This window comes from Budorcas taxicolor, chromosome 11, assembly GCF_023091745.1.
Source record: "Budorcas taxicolor isolate Tak-1 chromosome 11, Takin1.1, whole genome shotgun sequence".
Classification (NCBI taxonomy): Eukaryota; Metazoa; Chordata; class Mammalia; order Artiodactyla; family Bovidae; genus Budorcas; species Budorcas taxicolor.
This window is the reverse complement of record NC_068920.1, coordinates 108,790,714-108,808,917: the sequence shown is the minus strand read 5'-3', so window position 1 is coordinate 108,808,917 and position 18,204 is coordinate 108,790,714. Positions and strand designations below refer to the sequence as shown.

General features: G+C 48.3%; 1 protein-coding gene across 1 annotated transcript; it reads right to left on the bottom strand.

Moving 5' to 3' along the window:
• Positions 1-1,751: 1,751 nt before the first annotated feature.
• On the bottom strand, positions 1,752-15,338 carry GGCX (gamma-glutamyl carboxylase). The gene is made up of 15 exons (XM_052648351.1): positions 15,238-15,338; positions 14,678-14,848; positions 13,230-13,388; positions 12,609-12,774; positions 10,153-10,231; positions 9,011-9,117; positions 7,529-7,692; positions 6,913-7,178; positions 6,635-6,766; positions 6,133-6,284; positions 5,535-5,704; positions 5,191-5,321; positions 4,547-4,694; positions 4,177-4,372; positions 1,752-3,754 (listed from the first exon to the last, which is right to left on the bottom strand). Exons 1-15 carry the CDS (start codon positions 15,278-15,280, stop codon positions 3,562-3,564), a joined length of 2,277 nt encoding a protein of 758 aa, XP_052504311.1. The 5' UTR covers positions 15,281-15,338; the 3' UTR covers positions 1,752-3,561.
• Positions 15,339-18,204: the final 2,866 nt, after the last annotated feature.

Below are 18,204 nucleotides of genomic sequence, written 5' to 3'. Positions count from 1 at the left end.
GGTTAAAGGCTACAAGTTATGTACTACAGTTTGAAAAGTATTTAAACAGTAGTGAAGGAACGGTGAGGATCCATCATACAATGGATAAAGTTTAAACAAAACCGCAATGAGGGATGTGTATTCTGAATTTATGGCAGTTATCAACCAGCTCTTGAACCATCCTTGAACTACATAGCCCATGTTTACACCAGCAAATATGAAATCAAATGGTTGAAATGCTTTACTCTTGCAAATGAGGCCCAAGCAATACCTGCTTATACCTGTTTGCTTGGAGAGTTAAAAGTTTAAAAACCGGTTTGGGAGGAAAGGCAAGGTTCTCCACCTGCTGTGAAACTTGAGAACTTCAACTTTTCATGACATTGAAAAGCTCCAAAATACCAAAACTTTTAGATGGCCAAGACACTTGGTATCTCAGTTCAGTTGCTCAGTCTTGTCCGACTGTGACCCCAGGGATGCACGCCAGGCATCCCTGTCCATCACCAACTCCCAAGTCCATCAAGTCAGTGATTCCATCCAGCCATCTCATCCTCTGTCGTCCCCTTCTGCCTCCAATCCCTTCTAGCATCAGTCTTCCAGTGAGTCAACTCTTTGCGTGAGGTGGCTGAAGTATTGGAGTTTCAGCTTTAGCATCATTCCTTCTAAAGAACACCCAGGACTTATCCCTTGTAGAATGGACTGGTTGGATCTCCTTGCAGTCCACAGGACTCTCAAGAGTTTTCAACACCACAGTTCAAAAGCATCAATTCTTCGGTGCGCAGCTTTCTTCACGGTCCAACTCTCACATCAATGCATGACTACTGGAAAAACAGCCTTGACTAGACGGGCCTTTGTTGGCAAAGTAATGTCTCTGCTTTTGAATATGCTATCTAGGTGGGTCATAACTTTCCTTCCAAGGAGTAAGCGTCTTAATTTCATGGCTGCAATCACCATCTGCAGTGAACCATAGTCAAATAATGACTGAGGATGAAGCATCTGTAGGCTGGTGAAACAGCACCAGAGAAATAACAGCCTTGAGGTTTGGTTCAGCATTTACTAGGATGACACCTGTTGTCAAGGAGCTTGCAGACAAGAGTGACAAAGGTGGCTTGTCCTCTGCCTAGACCCGGGGTAGAGGTTGGGGATTAACAAGCCCAGGGAGGCCAGTAGGTGCAAAGGCATGAAATGGTTACAGCTTGAGAATCAAAAGCATAAAGTGCTAATGAAAGGGAATGTGAAACGTCGCATTTAAGTTGAAAATCATACTTTACTACAGTTTCAAGGGGGATGACGCTGCTGCTGCTTCTAAGTCACTTCAGTCGTGTCTGACTCTGTGTGTCCTCATAGATGGCAGCCCACCAGGCTCCCCCGTCCCTGGGATTCTCCAGGCGAGAACACTGGAGTGGGATGCCATTTCCTTTTCCAGTGCATGAAAGGGAAAAGAAGGGGAAGTTGCTCAGTCGTGTCTGACTCTTCACAACTCCATGGACTGCAGCCTACCAGGCTCCTCCACCCATGGGATTTTCCAGTCAGAGTACTGGAGTGGGGTGCCATTGCCTTCTCCGGGGATGACACTGGTCAGGGACAAAAGACCTAAATGCTGGCCTATGGTAGGAAGCAAAGCCTTCTGGCTAAACATTGATTACCAGGGTCTGAATACTGAAACCTGGAGAACCCAGATTTCCTCCAGTGAACAGCTTTTCTTAACAGTATTAGGTACCCACAGCATTGTCACTTGGAAAATGAGACAGGTAGTACACTAACAGTTGGGGGAAAGTAACATCCTTGCCTGTAACAAAAAATACTTCTGTAAGAGTTCCCTTCCAAAATGAAGAACTACTTTTATTATTTTCACCAAGTAAAACGGCGGGTGGGGCAGCAGTTATGGGAAAGGACACAGTGCCAAGGTATATCATGTCACTGAGGGGATCTGCAAAAGCATTGAAAACCAGTGTTTCCCACGCATGGTTCTTAGCAAAGTGCCCTGTGCCACAGCTATCTCTAACCCACAAAATGCCTTGTGTGAATCACAGGACTTACTGCCAGGCTCCACTTAGGTCAGTTGAGTGCACTCAGGCCCAACCTGCACAACTCCCTGGCAGCCCTGCTCTGATCTGTCTCTAACTGGATTCCAGTATAAAGGCTGAAAGGACAGAGGTAGGAGAGATGAATTCAACAGGTCCAAAAAGTAAGAGGTAGAACTGATGGACCTTGAAATCTTAAGAAATGGAAGGAAAATGGAAGAATCAAAAAAACAGCTGCCATTCGGTAATAAGCAGTTGTGGATGAACGCATCTTGTGTTTATGACAGTTAAAAACTCTGGGATAGCCAGGTGGAGCCAGATAAACAGTTCTAGAGCACAGGAAAGAAATCTAAGCAGCGGCATCCTTGGAAACCATGGAGTGGACATAGTCAACCCAAGTGTACATGGTGAAAAGCAGCCACCTAGGAAAGAACCCTGAGATTGGATGGAGTGGAGCATGGGAAAAGACGGAAAACAAATGCAATCCTTTATCAAAGTAACTGGGACTGCCAGCCTGCTGCCGCCAGCCTCTGCCTCCACACAGGGTTCCCAAGCAGGGCCTGTTTTTCGTTTGTTTCTGTTAATTATGCATTCTCACTTCCCAGCCCAGTGCCAGGCCTTTGAATTTTCACAGAATTGAGGATCTTCCAGAATCACATCCAAATCTTATACATCATGACTGTAAACATCCCCTGATTTCATTACATTTGGTTAAATCTCACTTTATATTACCTCCTGCTCATTGAAAACTAGAATAATGCTAAATACTAAGCTTATTTTTTAGATATATATCACTATTAATCATCTAAATTCTGTTATCAGTTTAACTTTCTGCTATTCTATGCTCATAACCCCTAGTGAAAAACTGGCTGTATAAATAATAGGAACAAAAAAAGAATCAAAATTGCAGTGAAGAGAAAATTACTCTGCATCTAAAACCTGATCACCATCCTAATCACACTTTATAATCAGACAAGTTTTAAGCTATGTTATTTCAGAATTACTGTCAGTGATTCTGAAAATTTTAAGAGGCAGGGTGCAGGACCTTAAGCCAAACAGACTGAAGTTCAGACCATCAGTCAGTCCATCCCTTATTAGGTATATGTCTTTGAGCGAATTATACTACCTCTCAGCCTCAGCTTCCCCAACCACAAAATAGGGCTTATGGCTCTTAAGGAATAAGTGTAATAATTCTAGGACAGGGCTTCACACAGTGCCTGTATATGGCAAGCACTTAATTAAGAACAGCAGCTGTTATTTTCATGGACCATTAACTCTCTTCTGGCAAGGAGCAAGTCACTTTAAACCTAATTCTTACCCCTTGAAAGACATTTTCACATTGTTTTTTAACCCCACTGCCCAAGCCCCTCAACCTTGGAATGATAAATCTTATCCTTGCCTTACTTCCTTGGTCCCTCTAATCTATCCTCTCTGAATTTATTATAGCCATGGATATGGAGGAAAAACAAAAACTCTGAAGTAGTTTTTTCACATGTCCACTGCCTTTGTAATGGTCCTGTGACTGGCTGCTGCCACATCTATACTCCACATCTGGCCTCCCTCAGAACTCTGAGTGGACAGGGTGAGAATCCGGCTCGGGAGGGTTAGGATTTGAAGAATCTGTGTTTACAGGACTCGGCTCTCCCGCTGGCTCAAAGGGTCGCAAGTTGGCGTAAGTCACTTCTTGGGCCAGCTGCTCCAGGGAAGGGCGGCCTAATGCCAGATTTCGAAGTGAGATACAAGTCATGAGAAAGCTGAAAAAGATGGGAAAAAGCCAGCTGTCCAAACTCCTATTTCAACACAGGCAATCCTGCCAAAGCTCTCAGAGGACACCTGGTCATCTGGCCTCTCACCCACAGACAAGAATCTCCCCCCAGACACCCCCATCCCAGCTGGAAGGGCACCCCACTCTTCACACAGTCTGAGGATTCCAGGGTGGGGTAGGAATAACCCACAGGAGATAAGCTGAGTCAGAACTAGACAGTGCCCCCCATCAGACATACCATTTACTCTCCCAATAAATCAGGGAGAGGAGCAAGGAGAGAGGAAAAAGGGAGAAGTTTAGCACTGGATTGTCCTCTCCTGGGAAAGTCCCTACTGTTACTCTCACCAGAGAACAGTGACCCAGCCTGCAAACATCTGATGACAAAGACAAGTACTATTGGGTAAAGCTTACCTGCGGCGAAAGATAAAGAGCTTTCGCAGCAAGAAGCGGACAAATCGCTCATAGAAAGGGGCATTTCGCCGGCGTTCAATCTCTTGGAGCCTTTGCTGGCGTCTAAGGAAGGTCTGGACCAGCGGTGTTGGCTCAGGGCCACCTTTGACTTCCCCTTCGAGCAGAGGTTGCAGCTCTGGAGGCAGAGGCCCTGTTTCTGTCCGGAAGAGGGCAAAAAGAGGAATCACTAAGAAGAGAGCATTCTCTCTTCTAGAACTCCTCTTTCCCCAGCTAGACACTTCAAATTCATTTGTTAAGTGGGCAGATCCTCGATCATGACCCCTACTTCCCATAAAGTGGGCTCTCTCAGCCCAAATCTTTAGATGCTCACCACTTCCATTCTCCACCTTCTCCTTTAATTCTTGAAGATACGCCAGGTCTTGCTCTAGTGCAACCTCTGTAGTGTTGACGTAGATGTACATGTAGCAGGAAGGGCTGGACGACACTGTGTACACCTTATGGTACTCACCAGCAGGCAACTGAAAGGGAGCAAGAAATGGATCTCTCACCCTCTAGCCTTTCCCTAGCCAGCCTGTGGCCTCCCTCCACTTCCCCACCTCCATCTTTTTTCTTGTATTTTGGAATCCAAAGGAACTGACCTCTAGAATCCTGTACAAGGCTATTTATAGCCCCCAGAGCCCTTGCTTTTTCAGCCCCACTACATTGTTGTTATTTAGTCGCTAAGTCGTGTCCAACTCTTTCATGACCCCATGGACTGTAGCCCACCAGGCTCCTCAGTCCATGGGATTTTCCAGGCAAGAATGCTGGAGCAGGTTGCCACTTCCTTCTCCAGGGGATCTTCCTGACCCAAGGATTGAACCTGCATCTCCTGCAATTGGCAGGTGGATTCTTAATCAACTGAGCCACTAGGGAAGCCTCCCACTGCGTTACTGTTACGTTAAAGGATTTTGCATTTATACTAAATCAACTGCACTCATCAAAAGTTTTCTATCATTGTTAATTCAAGCCAAACACCTGCATTTTTTCTCCCTCCTGAAGAGTCTGGTTCTTCTGTTCTGCCACCAGCTCCACGGTCACCTCCCCCTGCAGCAGCTGGATGCTAGTGTTGCCCAGGTCTTCGCTCACGAAGTTCTCCAGGTGCAGCCCTGCCAGGGGCAAGAGTTCCCATCCCACCCCAAGGTGGTGTGAACTCACTCCCAGTCAGAACAGAGAAATCACACCTTCACCAGCACTTCCACCTCGGGTTTCAAAAACCAGCCTCCCACCAGGAGCAGACCCTCCCGGCTCCATCACACACTGTGTCCCTGGCCTAGGAGGCCAGGAGGGAGACAGCAAAGCCTTTGTACTTTTTTTCATACCAGGGAAATCTGCAATGAAGACCACTTCGGTGTGGTTGTCCAGGCTGCTCTTGATCTCCTGCAGTTTAGTTCTCCAGGGAGATAGGTCCATCAGCAGTGGCTGCAGCCAAGGTGTACGCTGGAAGGGGGACCAGGCAGCCTGCACGATGTCCACACGAGGGTCAAAAATCCTTAGGGAAAGAAATCATGTTCTAAGGCCATAGCCACCTACATACCGGAATTTCCAGTTTTGTTCATCACTGTTCCCGGATAGAACAAACGGTTTTCCAGAAAGAAGAAACAGCCTATGTCAGCATGTTACTGCCAGTTGGGGACAGAGAAACAGAAGAGGGGAAAGAGATTCTGGAGCACTGGGAAGAATGGGGGTTAGTGGCCGCCTGAGGAGAGTTAACAGCTTCTAAGAGAATGAGTTCCCTTTTCTTCGGGATGACGGTGACCTCTGCTGGATGCAATCAGCTATTCCCACAACCAGGTCAACAGAGACATGCACCAGCGGACAGCCTTGCAAGCAAGACAACACTGAGGAGCACAGGCTAGTCATCTTGGCCAAATAAGGCTGGACTTCACGTTTTCCCCCTTCTCTGCTCCCCTTGCCCACCTCTGCTGGAAGCGGTCATTGATGGAGACCCAAATATCAAAGTAGATCTGGGGCTCAGTGACATTGTACTTGGGCAGCAGGCGGCTCAGGCAAGTGGCATATTGCTTCAGCATGTCTGCATGGTCCTTCCAACGCCGGCTCTGTGTAAATACCTGCCCCAAACCCCCACATTAGTCCCACCTCGTTGTTATTGAGCTTCCAGACAGGTCATGCAATGCCGAAGGCACAAAAAGATCCCTGCCTGCTGCCAGTTTTGACAGGGAAGAAAAAAAAAATGAGAACCAAAAAACTTTGTGGAAGAATTGTTTTTCATCGCTGGGCTAGCGGTACTCACCTTTCTAAGTCTCATCTCAGTTGAGGGATGTGGATGACACTGCCCCATTTCAACCCCCACAAAAGAAGGTTCCACCTGGCTCCAGAGAAAGGGCAAAGTGGACCCACAGAGACCAGACCCCAAAGCTCCAGGGGGCCTCTGAAGGCCAGGAAGTTAGTGGCATCTCACCCCAGGGTTGAGGTAGCCCAGCTCGCCAGTGCGGCCATCACGGTAGGTGATCTTCACGTGCTGGTGGGAGCGGGAGTGCACCATCATGTCCCAAGAGTAGCCGTATAGCCCGTTGGTCCAGTTGTTGTACCCCTGAGGAGGCAGGGCGGTGGGAATCAGCTCTATGCTCCTCATGCTAACGCCGTCCTCTGCCCAGAGAGGTCCCCAGACCTGCCTGCTTCTCTCCTGAGCACGGTCCCCTCTACCACCATCCAAGCAGACCCGCAGCCCGCACGAACCTGGGTGAGGAAGTGGGAATAGGGCAAGAAGAGCTGCTCCAGGAGGTAGAGCAGGGTGAAGGCAGTGCTCAGCTGGTGGCGCAGCCCTGGCTTCTGACTGCCTCTGGTCCGGCTCCTCTTATACATGCAGGAAGTGCTGGGCTGAGGGGCAGTCCTGAGGGGCAGCAGCTCTTGCAGCTTTTTCGGGCAGTGAGCTACCAGCTTCCGAGGCCACTCAGGAGAGCAGAAGAGAGGGCTGCTGGCCAGCATGACGTAGGGGAACATGCCTAGAACAGCGGGGAGGAAACCAGCACTTCAGGAGTTGGGCTAGAAAACGTGGCTCATCGCCTCCACACCTCCCCTTCTCCTAGGCAGCCTCTCCCAGGTATTTCACTTATGATCAAAGAAATTCTCAACTGGAGCCTATTACTTCTCACAGAAACTTATTACAAGACATCCTAGCTGAGCCCAAAAGCCCTGGGCCACCTTCCCATCTGTTTCCATCTCTCAGAGATGACGTCCAGCTCAGCTTAGCTCCTGTTCCTGTCATCGTCTCCCCCTGCCACACGGGCCACCGGTTCGTCCCTCCCCTGCACACCTATGGCTTCCTGTTTCCCACCAGATTATAGGAACTGACCAATGCTGAAAAGCTGGGAATTCATGCAGTGGAAGTAGGACACGAAGACGAAGCCGATGGGTCTTAAGGCATCAAAGAAGAGCAGGAAACCGGCTGAGAGGTCGAGCAGCAGTCCGCACCAGTGCACCACCAGCAGACTCGTCATCTCCTCGGACAACACAAGTCTGCAGACACCAGGGTCAAAGCTCAGGCACTAGCACGCACCGAATACTCACAGTCAAGGCACCTCTGCTACCCTCTCCATGCTGCATGATCCACCCCAGCAGGTGGGTAGAGAATTCCACACAAAGACATCCTCTGGGAGGGTTTTCCAACCCCTTTTCATTCCTACTTAATTAAGAGTGTTAGTCGCTCAGTCGTGTCCAACTCTTTACGACCTTAGGGACTATAGCCTACCAGGCTACTCTGTCCATGGAATTTTCCAAGCCAGGTATTGAACCCGGGTCTCCTGCATTGCAGGCCGGTTCTTTACCATCTGAGCTACCAGGGAATCTCACATACTTCAGGTGTCCAATTTCTTTCAACATGCCCTAAGTAATAAGCAAGGGCAGAGCTCCCAGAGCAAACTTTGACTGAGCAGTGTGTGTGTTGTGCAGGGCAGGTTCTTCCTGGAGGTATACCAGAAGAGAAACTTTAAAAGGGGAACACTTGGCTAATATAATGATGTCAAACTTCCGGAAGTGGGAGGTGTCAGGGCAGAGGGAAGAGTACAAAGACAGACGAGAAGGGGGTTCCCTGGTGGTCCAGTGGTTAAGAATCTGCCTGCCAATGCAGGGGACACGGGTTCGATCCCTGGTCTGGGAAGATACCACAGCCATGGAGGAACTAAGCCCACTCGCTGCAACTACTGAGCTCACATACCTGGAACCCGTGCTCTGCAACTAGAGCAGCCACAGTAATGAGAGGCCCACACACCACAGCTAGACAGTAGCCCCTACTTGCCACAACTAGAGAAAGTCTATAGCAACAAAGACCCAGCGCAGCCAAAAGTAACATTAAAAAAGGAAGGCAAAAGGAAGAAGAGATGGGAGGAAGAGAAAAGGCAGAGAGAAGCAGCTCTGCTTTGGGAAGAGTTATTAACAATAGTTTTGTTTGGGAAGGGGAGCTGACTGTCCATCTTCTTGGCATGCCAGTTGAGGAATCTGGGCAAGAGGCTGGGGCAGCCACCTAAGGACAGAGGCCCCACCACAGCAACTGCTGGGGCACTGACTCACTCTGCAAGTCACCTAGTGCTGGCACTTCCTTTCCTTTATTTCTTTTCCCTTCATTCTGGCCCATGCTGTAAGTCTCCCAGGGGCAGCTAAGCCTAGATCTATCGACATCATCAACTCTGCCTTCTGCTGAAGAGGGAGATGAGTGGACAGAGTGAAGCATGCAGCAAATTTAGGCAAAGCGGGAGCAGCAGCTAGGACCGCATACCTGAAGGAGGTGAGCCCCCCAACCCTGCACCTGGCCACTCTAGGCCTCTGCCCTGCCGCTTACTTGAAAGGGCTGAAGAGCCAGTGCCGAGACAGGTATTCCATAGAGTAGCCTTCCACCCAGTCTGCGTCCAGCTTCTTTATGCCCGCAATGAAGTACACGATGAAGATCTGCAAACACGATATGCAAAACGAATATTCAAACAAAGTCAGAACCTCATCCTCCACAGACAGTCACAAATCGGTTCTGACCTCAGTCCAGGGCCTGAGAGACGAGATCTACTCTATTCATTCATCTCAGACGTTCACTCACCTAACATCCTACAGATATCAGGCACAGTATTAGGCAAAGTCAGGACGGAAAAGTCGGGCTTCCCTGGTGGCTCAGATAGTAAAGAATCTGACTACAATGCAGGAGACCTGGGTTCCATCTCTGAATTGGGGAGATCCCCTGGAGAAAGGAATGGACAGAGGAGCCTGGCAGACCACAGTCCATGCAGCCGCAAAGAGTCAGACCGGACTGAGCAACTAACACTTTCACTTTACTTTCACTTTTGAAGGAAAAGTCATGAAGGAAAAAGGAAAGTCATGAAGCACAGAGGTTATTCTTTCCTCATGAGGATTCTAAGCTAGTGGGAATAAAGCTCTATTCTTTCTTTGTATGACAAGGTGAGAGACCCCAGAGATTGGGAAGTAGATTAGATTAGAAAACAGGGAGAAGCCAGCCCAGCTTTCCAGCAAAAAGGGAAAAAGAGGGATGTCCCTGGTGGTCCAGTAGATGAGAATCTACCTACCAATGCAAGGGACATGGCTTCAATGCCTGATGTAGGAAGATCCTACATGCTGAAGGGCAACTAAGCCCAGCACCACACAACTAGTGAGCCCACACTTCAGAGCCCACAAAGCTCTCTTGCCTAGAGCCCATGCTGTGCAATCAGAGAAGCCACCACAATGAGAAACTGGGGCACAGCACTCAAGAGTAGCCCCTGCTCTCCACAACTAAAGAGAGACTCGTATGCAGCAATGAATACCCAGCATAGCCAAAGATAAAATAAGTAAGTAAAAAAATTTTTTAACAGTTGAGTTTCAAAGAGGAGGAGGGAAGAGGAGAAGATTCAGGGAGGCCAAGCAGAGTGAAGTCTGACAGTGGGCGGCCATGCTGCCAATGGCTGTGAAGAACAAGCCCTCTCTCCTGCGATCTGGTACCTGGCCACGCAACACAGCATAGTTCCAAAGGGGCACATGGGCGTTCCGCTTCCGGGCCCTCAGCAGGCCATCCACAGACCTGCAGTGAGAGGGAGAAGGGTGGAGGACAGGTTCTTAGTCCAGTCCCATTTCTACCTTGCTTTTTAAATGTAATCATCTCTCTATTCCAGGATATCTCTGTAATGATCTCTCTATTCTAGGATGTCTCCCACATCTTCTCAGTTCTCTGGGCTATTCTGAGGCCCTTTTGAATTATTTGAGCACCTTGTAATGATTATTTCAAGTCATAACAGAAACTACTAGTTGTAACTACTAGTGAGTTATAACAACAACAAAATATTCAGTGTTTAACATCTGTTAGTTAGCAAATTAGTCTCTCCTCATAAAACAAACCAGGAAAGACTACAGGGCTAGCCCTAGAAGAAAGGGGCTGTAGACCCTCCATTCCCCATCCCATGGCCACAGGGCAGTTGGCGGTAAGACCAGTATACACTGACCTTGTGTTACCTGCATGAGGGAAGGTGTACTTCCCCTTGCTCCACCTGCCACCCCATCCACTGCATGGGAGAAGGGCATAAAGAATCACTACTACTGCTGCTAAGTCACTTCACTTGTGTCTGACTCTGTGTGACCCCATAGACGGCAGGCCCCCAGGCTCCCCATCCCTGGGATTCTCCAGGCAAGAACACTGGAATGGATTGCCATTTCCTTCTCCAATGCATGAAAGTGAAAAGTGAAAGTGAAGTTGCTCAGTTGTGTCCAACCCTCACCGACCCCATGGACTGCAGCCCACCAGACTCCTCTGTCCATGGGATTTTCCAGGCAAGAATACTGGAATGGGGTGCTATTGCCTTCTCCGAAAGAATCCCTGATATGCAAAAAAAAAAAAAGATTACAGTGCTAAAATAGGACTAAATTTGAAAAAGAAGGAATTTCAGGGAATGTTTGCAAAGCTGGTGTATGAAAACATACATAGTGCATTTAAAGCAAAGTTTCAGTTTTCAAGACAAACTGACATTTCACAGACCTGGATGCTAGGATCTAGGGCCAGAGAATATCTGTTAACAGTTTACCTAGGCTGAGAACTGAAAAAACCAGGCTACTAAGATTAGATGTATTCTGGGGAGGCAGAAGCAAAGCAGGTTTTCAAGAAGACACAGAATGAGCAGAGAAGCCAGGAAAGGGGCAGGTTATTATACTTGTGCTCAAGAGCACTGGAGTCTGCCAGTGCTGGAGTCTCATTTATGCCTCTTAACTGCTCGGTGACCTTAGACAAATCCTTTATGTCTCTAAGCCTAAATTTCTTCATTTATACAATGGGAACAGCACTATGGACCTCACGGGATTATAATATGGAAAAAGCAAGTGTTTAGCATAGTGCTTGGCATGTGGAAAGCCTTCAGTGAATGATAGATATTTTTTCAAATTGTGCAAAAATCACAAAAATGAGACTTTCTGGGGTATTCTGTCAAAGAGTGTTAGTCACTCAGTCATGTCCAACTCTTTGTCCCTCCATGGACTGTAGCCCATCAGGTTTCTCTGTCTATGGCATTCTCCAGGCAAGAATACCAGCCATTCCCTTTTCCAGGGGATCTTCCTGATCCAGGGATCAAACCTGGGTCTCCTGCATAGCAGGCGGATTCTTTACTATCTGAGCCTCCAGGAAAGCCCAACTGCCTCTCAATTCTTTATGATGAGAGCTGGCCACTCTGAATGAATGTAAAGGTTTACAAAAAGGGGATATCTGCATAGATGTACTGATGATTGACATGTTATTAATGACTGATAAATCACTAACGAATCCAGTGTTTGAGTTTTTCTTCCCATGCCCATGTTACTGACAGCTCATACTTGCTTTTCACTTAGTAATAGAAGGATTCCTTAAAGATCATCAGTTCTGCCACCCTGTCTCCAAATCCCTTTTTCACCTCCCCTGAAAGACGGTCACATAAGGCAGAGGTGGGGGAGGGTTACCCCCTCCAGGCACAGCTCTGCTGAGCAGCCCTGGTGGGCCCTCTCCTTCTGACATGCCCCTGCCCCACAGCAATGTCTACTCTTGGCTCTAATTCTGTCCCCCACAGAGAAACTCTGCTCCCTCTTCCACATGACCACCCTAGAAGTATTTGAAAACAGCTATGTCTGGCTTTAGTCTTCTCTTCTTCTAAGAGGATTATAGGAAGTGGACAGATCAAGGCACCTGGGGAGACAGGGAAAGAGTAAAGGGGTGGGAATGGAGCCATTCTGCTTGTGGTCACCCTCAGAGGTCCCGCCTCGCTGACCCTTGCCCCTCCGGAGTCCATCCAAGTCACCTTTGCTTGTTTACAAGTTATGTTTACTCTGCAAAGCGTGGTTGAAGATATGCTTGCTGGGACAAGTGCTAGGACTTTACTGGGTCCCTACCTCTGGTGACCATCCTGATACAGCCAACCCTTCCCTCGTTCCCCCTAGACTCATACCAGTAGTGGTGTGCATCCACAAATGTCAGCTGAAAGGCCAACAAGCCATACAGATAGGAATGGTTGTTCCACGACGTCTTGTCCAGGAGAAACACATACCAGTATGGCAGCAGGAATAACACACAGCTTATCCGGTAGCACAGGCCCAGCATCATGCCCAGTGCCCCTGGGATTGGTAGGGGAGAGGATTAAAAGGTCAAAGCGTCACCACAGGCCCAGCTCCCCTGGGACAGGCTATGGGTGGGGTTAAGAAAATCATCAAACATTTTATAGTCAGATAAAAACAAATTTCAACTAAATGTTATTCAATATTTTAAAAAGAGTTAAGGGGTCACAGCTCAGATGACACACAGGTCAGCAGGATGAAATTATAAGTTATAGAAGAAGTGAAATAAGAAAACCTAGAGAATTCCCTGGCGGCACAGCGGTTTGGACTTAGTGTTTTCAATGCCAAGGGCCTAAGTTCGATCCCCAGTCAGGGAACTAAAATCTCGCAAACAATGTGGCACAGCCAAAAATAAAAATGAAACCCAAGACCCTGGTCATTTGCCAACATGCTTCGGATTTCTGGGTTTTAGGTAGGTCAGTCAATACTCCCATCTCTCCAGCAGTTTCTCTCACCCAGAAACATGATGGTGTAGACCAGATACATCCAGTCAAGTGGCAGTGGCTGCAGGGCGTCCAGCAAGGGGAAGCGACACACCTCCAGGCCATCTAGGTATCTTCGGTCTAGGGAACTGAGACCCCGCTCCTGGGGAATGTCCAGCACCATCATCAGCCCTGAGAAGGCAGAGGGGGAGGGTGCCAATAGGCCTCAGCAAAGGCAACCACGGAACATACTGGAATACAGTCGAGCACACCCAGCTCCAGAAAGAATTCATTCAACAATAACCATGCTTGCTAAGTCGCTTCAGTCGAATCTGACTCTTTTTAATCCAATGGACTGGAGCCCTGTCCATGGGATTCTCCAGCCAAGAATACTGGAGTGGGTTTCCATTTCCTCCTCCAGGGGATCTCCTGTCCCAGGGGTCGAACCCGCATCTCCTGCACTGACAGACAGGTTCTTTACCACTCGCGCCACCTGGGAATTGGTTGAGTGCCTACTCTGTGCTAGGCATTACGCCAGTTGTGGGATGTCAGCCACTGCACCTCCCTGAGCCAATTCCCCATTTGTGAGAAGGGGCTCATAATATTTTGCAGGGTCTCAGAGAAGACTAAATGAAAGAAGCGTACAAAGTGCTATCGAAGCTATTCAGGTTTTGATGGTCATGTTTGTAAAGGTCTGTCCTATTGGCTACACAAAGTGCTCTGGGGTGATGCGCCCTCAACCTCTTTTACTTCCTGGCACAGCAGTATCTGGCCAGCACACTGGGGTAAACAGAAGGGCTACTCAGGTCAGGAAGCCAGCTCCAAATTAAGGCAGGATTTCTCAATCCCAGGACAATTCAGTTTGGCCTGGTTAATTATTTGCTGGAGGTCTACCCTGTGGTTCATAGGTCATTCAGCAGCGTCCCTGATTTCTGCGTAGATGCCAGTAACCACTTCTTTCCCTCCCCCCACACCTAGTTGTGACAAATACAAATGTCTAGAGACATTGCCAAATGTCCCCTGGAGAGCAAAATTGTCTCCAGTTGAGAACCACTGGGCTAAGGAGAGTAATACCTCGGCACGTTTGTAACTCATGCCAAACATACATGCTGTGGCCTATGAGTTAGAAAGGTCTGGATTAGGCAGTCACAGCCTAAATGGCTGCTTTGTCACCCCTGCCATGTCTCTGAAGTCTAGTCCTTAGCGTAGTTACTGGAAAACTTCATTCCACAAATAAAATGGGTTCCTGTTCCTCTGTCTCTGTATTTCCTGTAGCCTCGGATCAAAGCACTTCTGATCTCCAAGCCCTAATCAGAGGAGTCAAAACTGGGTTACAAAGAGTTCTTCCAGGATATTAGTCACTTCAGCTTTTAGAAAAAGGAAGGTTGGTCCACTAAGCAATTAAGTATCCAAGAAATGGACAAGGGACCATTGTCATTCTTTCACCCCAACCACGCTGGCACCTCCCAGACACGACTTACCGAAGAGAAAACGGAAGACTGCCAGGCTTGCAGGATCCGTGGGTCTATTCAGCAGGGTCACCAGCCTCTCCCAGCTGGACACATCTGTCCACTCAAAACCCAACAGTTTCCCCATTCGGCTGCCCTGACGGGGCCCTGAAGTCTGTGCAGCCTTGTCTTTCTTTACTTTGTCTGCAACCAATAAATGGAGAGTTGCACGTGCACATATGGGAATGGAGACGTTTTAAAAGAGAATCCTTCTCAAATCAGAGAAATCTCCGTCTAGGGCTTCTGCCTACCTGGGTTTTCCCACTGATCTCTGACTGCTCGAAACATCCCTGCAGTGCAGCCCCTCCTCCCGGATCCCCCAATGCCCCAAAACCTTTCTCAGACTGCAGCTCCCTAATCGCAAAGCGTCCTGAATGTCATCAACCCACCCCGAAACAGAAGACTGCAATCTCTCTCTACAAGACCCTTCCCACCCGAGGCTCCCTTCCCCAGGATCCGCAGGGCGTCCCTCCCCAACCCCTCTGAAAGTCGCGCCCTTCTCTATCCGCCACAAGGCGGGGCTCTGAGCCTACCTGGGCCCCGCGGGGCCCGCGCGGGCCGAGCAGAGACAGCCATGACCTCGGGGAGGTAGATATGCCACAGCAACAACCTCCGAGCCCGGGGGCGTCGCAAGGGGAGGCTCCCCTAAGCCCCGCCTCCCCGACACATCAGCAGGCGCGAGGCCAGCCGGAAAGCGCCAAGACTGTCGTGAAGGGCCCTAGTCAGCCGCGCCGGACTCCCTGCTTGGCGGTAGAGGGCGGAACGAGAGGTCTGGGGGCGGGGCAACGAGGTGGCGAGGGGGCGGGGTCAGAGCCCGCCTTCGCTGGTGACCGATGAGTGAAGGTGTGCGTGGACCTGTCTCTTTTTTGTCAAGTACCTAGTCTCGTCCCTGAGGCCTCCCGAGCCCTCTCCGCTCTATCAACCTAAAGAAGACTCTCGGCGCCGACGACCTCCCTGGCTCCCTTCCCGCCCCTGTTAGGTCGCTGCAGATGTGTGAACGGTGCGGGCGCAGAAGTCAAGACTCTTCCCAGAGAGTTTCCCGCCCAGTTGAGGATGCACCTGGGAGGGCTGACCCGGCCTGGAACCACAGATTTGAAAGCAGCAGGAAAACCGGAACGACCTGACTGCAGAAGGAATGCAGAGTAGTGGCAGTAAACAGAGTGTGTTTGATGGGGTAGGTGAGTCTTGAACAGCTTTGTAACATTGTTTCTCTGCCCTGGAATTGACAAGCAGGATCAGAGGAAGGCATCTTAGTGCCGGGGTTCTCACATTTTTTAGTCTCAATTCAGTTCAGTTCAGTTCAGTCTCTCAGTCGTGTCTGACTCTTTGCGACCCCATGAATCGCAGCACGCCAGGCCTCCCTGTCCATCACCAACTCCCGGAGTTCACTCAGACTCGCGTCCATCGAGTCAGTGATGCCATCCAACCATCTCATCCTCTGTCGTCCCCTTCTCCTCCTGCCCGCAATCCCTCCCAGCATCAGAGTCTTTTCCAATGAGTCAACTCTTTGCATGAGGTGGCCAAAGTACTGGAGTTTCAGCTTTAGCATCATTCCTTCCAAAGAACACCCAGGGCTGATCTCCTTCCGAATGGACTGGTTGGATCTCCTTGCAGAAATCCCAGGGCTGATCTCCTTCAGAATGGACTGGTTGGATCTCCTTGCAGAAATCCCAGGTCTGATCTCCTTCAGAATGGACTGGTTGGATCTCCTTGCAGTCCAAGAGGCTTCTCCAACACCACAGATCAAAAGCATCAATTCTTCGGCGCTCAGCTTTTTTCACAGTCCAACTCTCACATCCATACATGACCACTGGTAAAACCATAGCCTTGATTAGATGGACATTTGTTGGCAAAGTAATATCTCTGCTTTTGAATATGCTATCTAGGTTGATCATAACTTTTCTTCCAAGGAGTAAGCGTCTTTTAATTTCATGGCTGCAGTCACCATCTGCAGTGATTTTGGAGCCCCCCAAAATAAAGTCTGACACTGTTTCCACTGTTTCCCCATCTATTTCCCATGAAGTGATGGGACCGGATGCCATGATCTTCGTTTTCTGAATGTTGAGCTTTAGGCCAACTTTTTCACTCTCCTCTTTCACTTTCATCAAGAGGCTTTTTAGTTCCTCTTCACTTTTTAGTCTCAGGACCCCTTTATGTTGCTACACACATTGTTGAGAACCGTAAGAACCTATTTGCAGGTCAGGAAGCAACAGTTAGAACTGGACATGGAACAACAGACTGGTTCCAAATAGGAAGAGGAGTACGTCAAGGCTGTATACTGTCACCCTGTTTATTTAACTTATATGCAGAGTACATCATGAGAAACGCTGGGCTGAAAGAAGCACAAGCTGGAATCAAGATTGCCAGGAGAAATATCAATAACCTCAGATATGCAGATGACACCACCCTTATAGCAGAAAGTGAAGAGGAACTAAAAAGCCTCTTGACGAAAGTGAAAGAGGAGAGTGAAAAAGTTGGCTTAAAGCTCAACATTCAGAAAATTAAGATCATGGCATGTGGTCCCATCACTTCATGGGAAATAGATGGGGAAACAGCGTCAGACTTTATTTTGGGGGGCTCCAAAATCACTGCAGATGGTGACTGCAGCCATGAAATTAAAAGACCCTTACTCCTTGCCAGGAAAGTTATGACCAACCTAGATGGCATATTCAAAAGCAGAGACATTACTTTGCCAACAAAGGTCTGCCTAATCAAGGCTATAGTTTTTTCCAGTGGTCATGTATGGATGTGAGAGTTGGACTGTGAAGAAAGCTGAGCGCCGAAGAATTGATGCTTTTGAGCTGTGGTGTTGGAGAAGACTCTTGAGAGTCCCTTGGACTGCAAGGAGATCCAACCAGTCCATTCGGAAGGAGATCAGCCCTGGGTGTTCTTTGGAAGGAATGATGCTAAAGCTGAAACTCCAGTACTTTGGCCACCTCATGCAAAGAGTTGACTCATTGGCAAAGACTCTGATGCTGGGAGGGATTGGGGGCAGGAGGAGAAGGGGACGACAGAGGATGAGACAGCTGGATGGCATCACTGACTCGATGGATGTGAGTTTGAGTGAACTCTGGGAGTTGGTGGTGATGGACAGGGAGGCCTGGCATGCTGCAATTCATGGAGTCACAAAGAGTCGAACACGACTGAGCAACTGAACTGAACTGAACTGAAAGAGCTTTTTATGAATAATAGGTTATATTTTCCCGTATTTACCCTATTGGAAATTTACCCTGAGAAGTGTTTGAAATATGCATTGATTCAGTAAAAGGAAAAAAAAAAGTAATGAACCCATTACATGTTTACATAAATAACATTTTTATGAAAAAATATATTTTCCACACTAAAAAATATATGAGAAGAATATTGTTTTACATGCAGATCTCTTTAATGCCTGGCTTAATTGAAGAAAGGTGGATTATCATTTCTGTTTCTGTATTCCATCTGTTATGATTGAAATATATGAAGAAAATCTGATCTCACAGATACTGTTGGTAGAAAGA

Coding starts and splice junctions, on each gene's coding strand:
- GGCX (XM_052648351.1), bottom strand. CDS start 15,280: ATGGCTGTCTCTGCTCGGCCCGCGCGGGCCCCGCGGGGCCCAG. Junction 13,389..14,677: donor AGTCTTCCGTTTTCTCTTCG/GTAAGTCGTGTC, acceptor CTGCCTTCTCAG/GGCTGATGATGGTGCTGGAC. Junction 5,322..5,534: donor CTTCATTGCAGATTTCCCTG/GTATGAAAAAAA, acceptor TGCCCCTGGCAG/GGCTGCACCTGGAGAACTTC.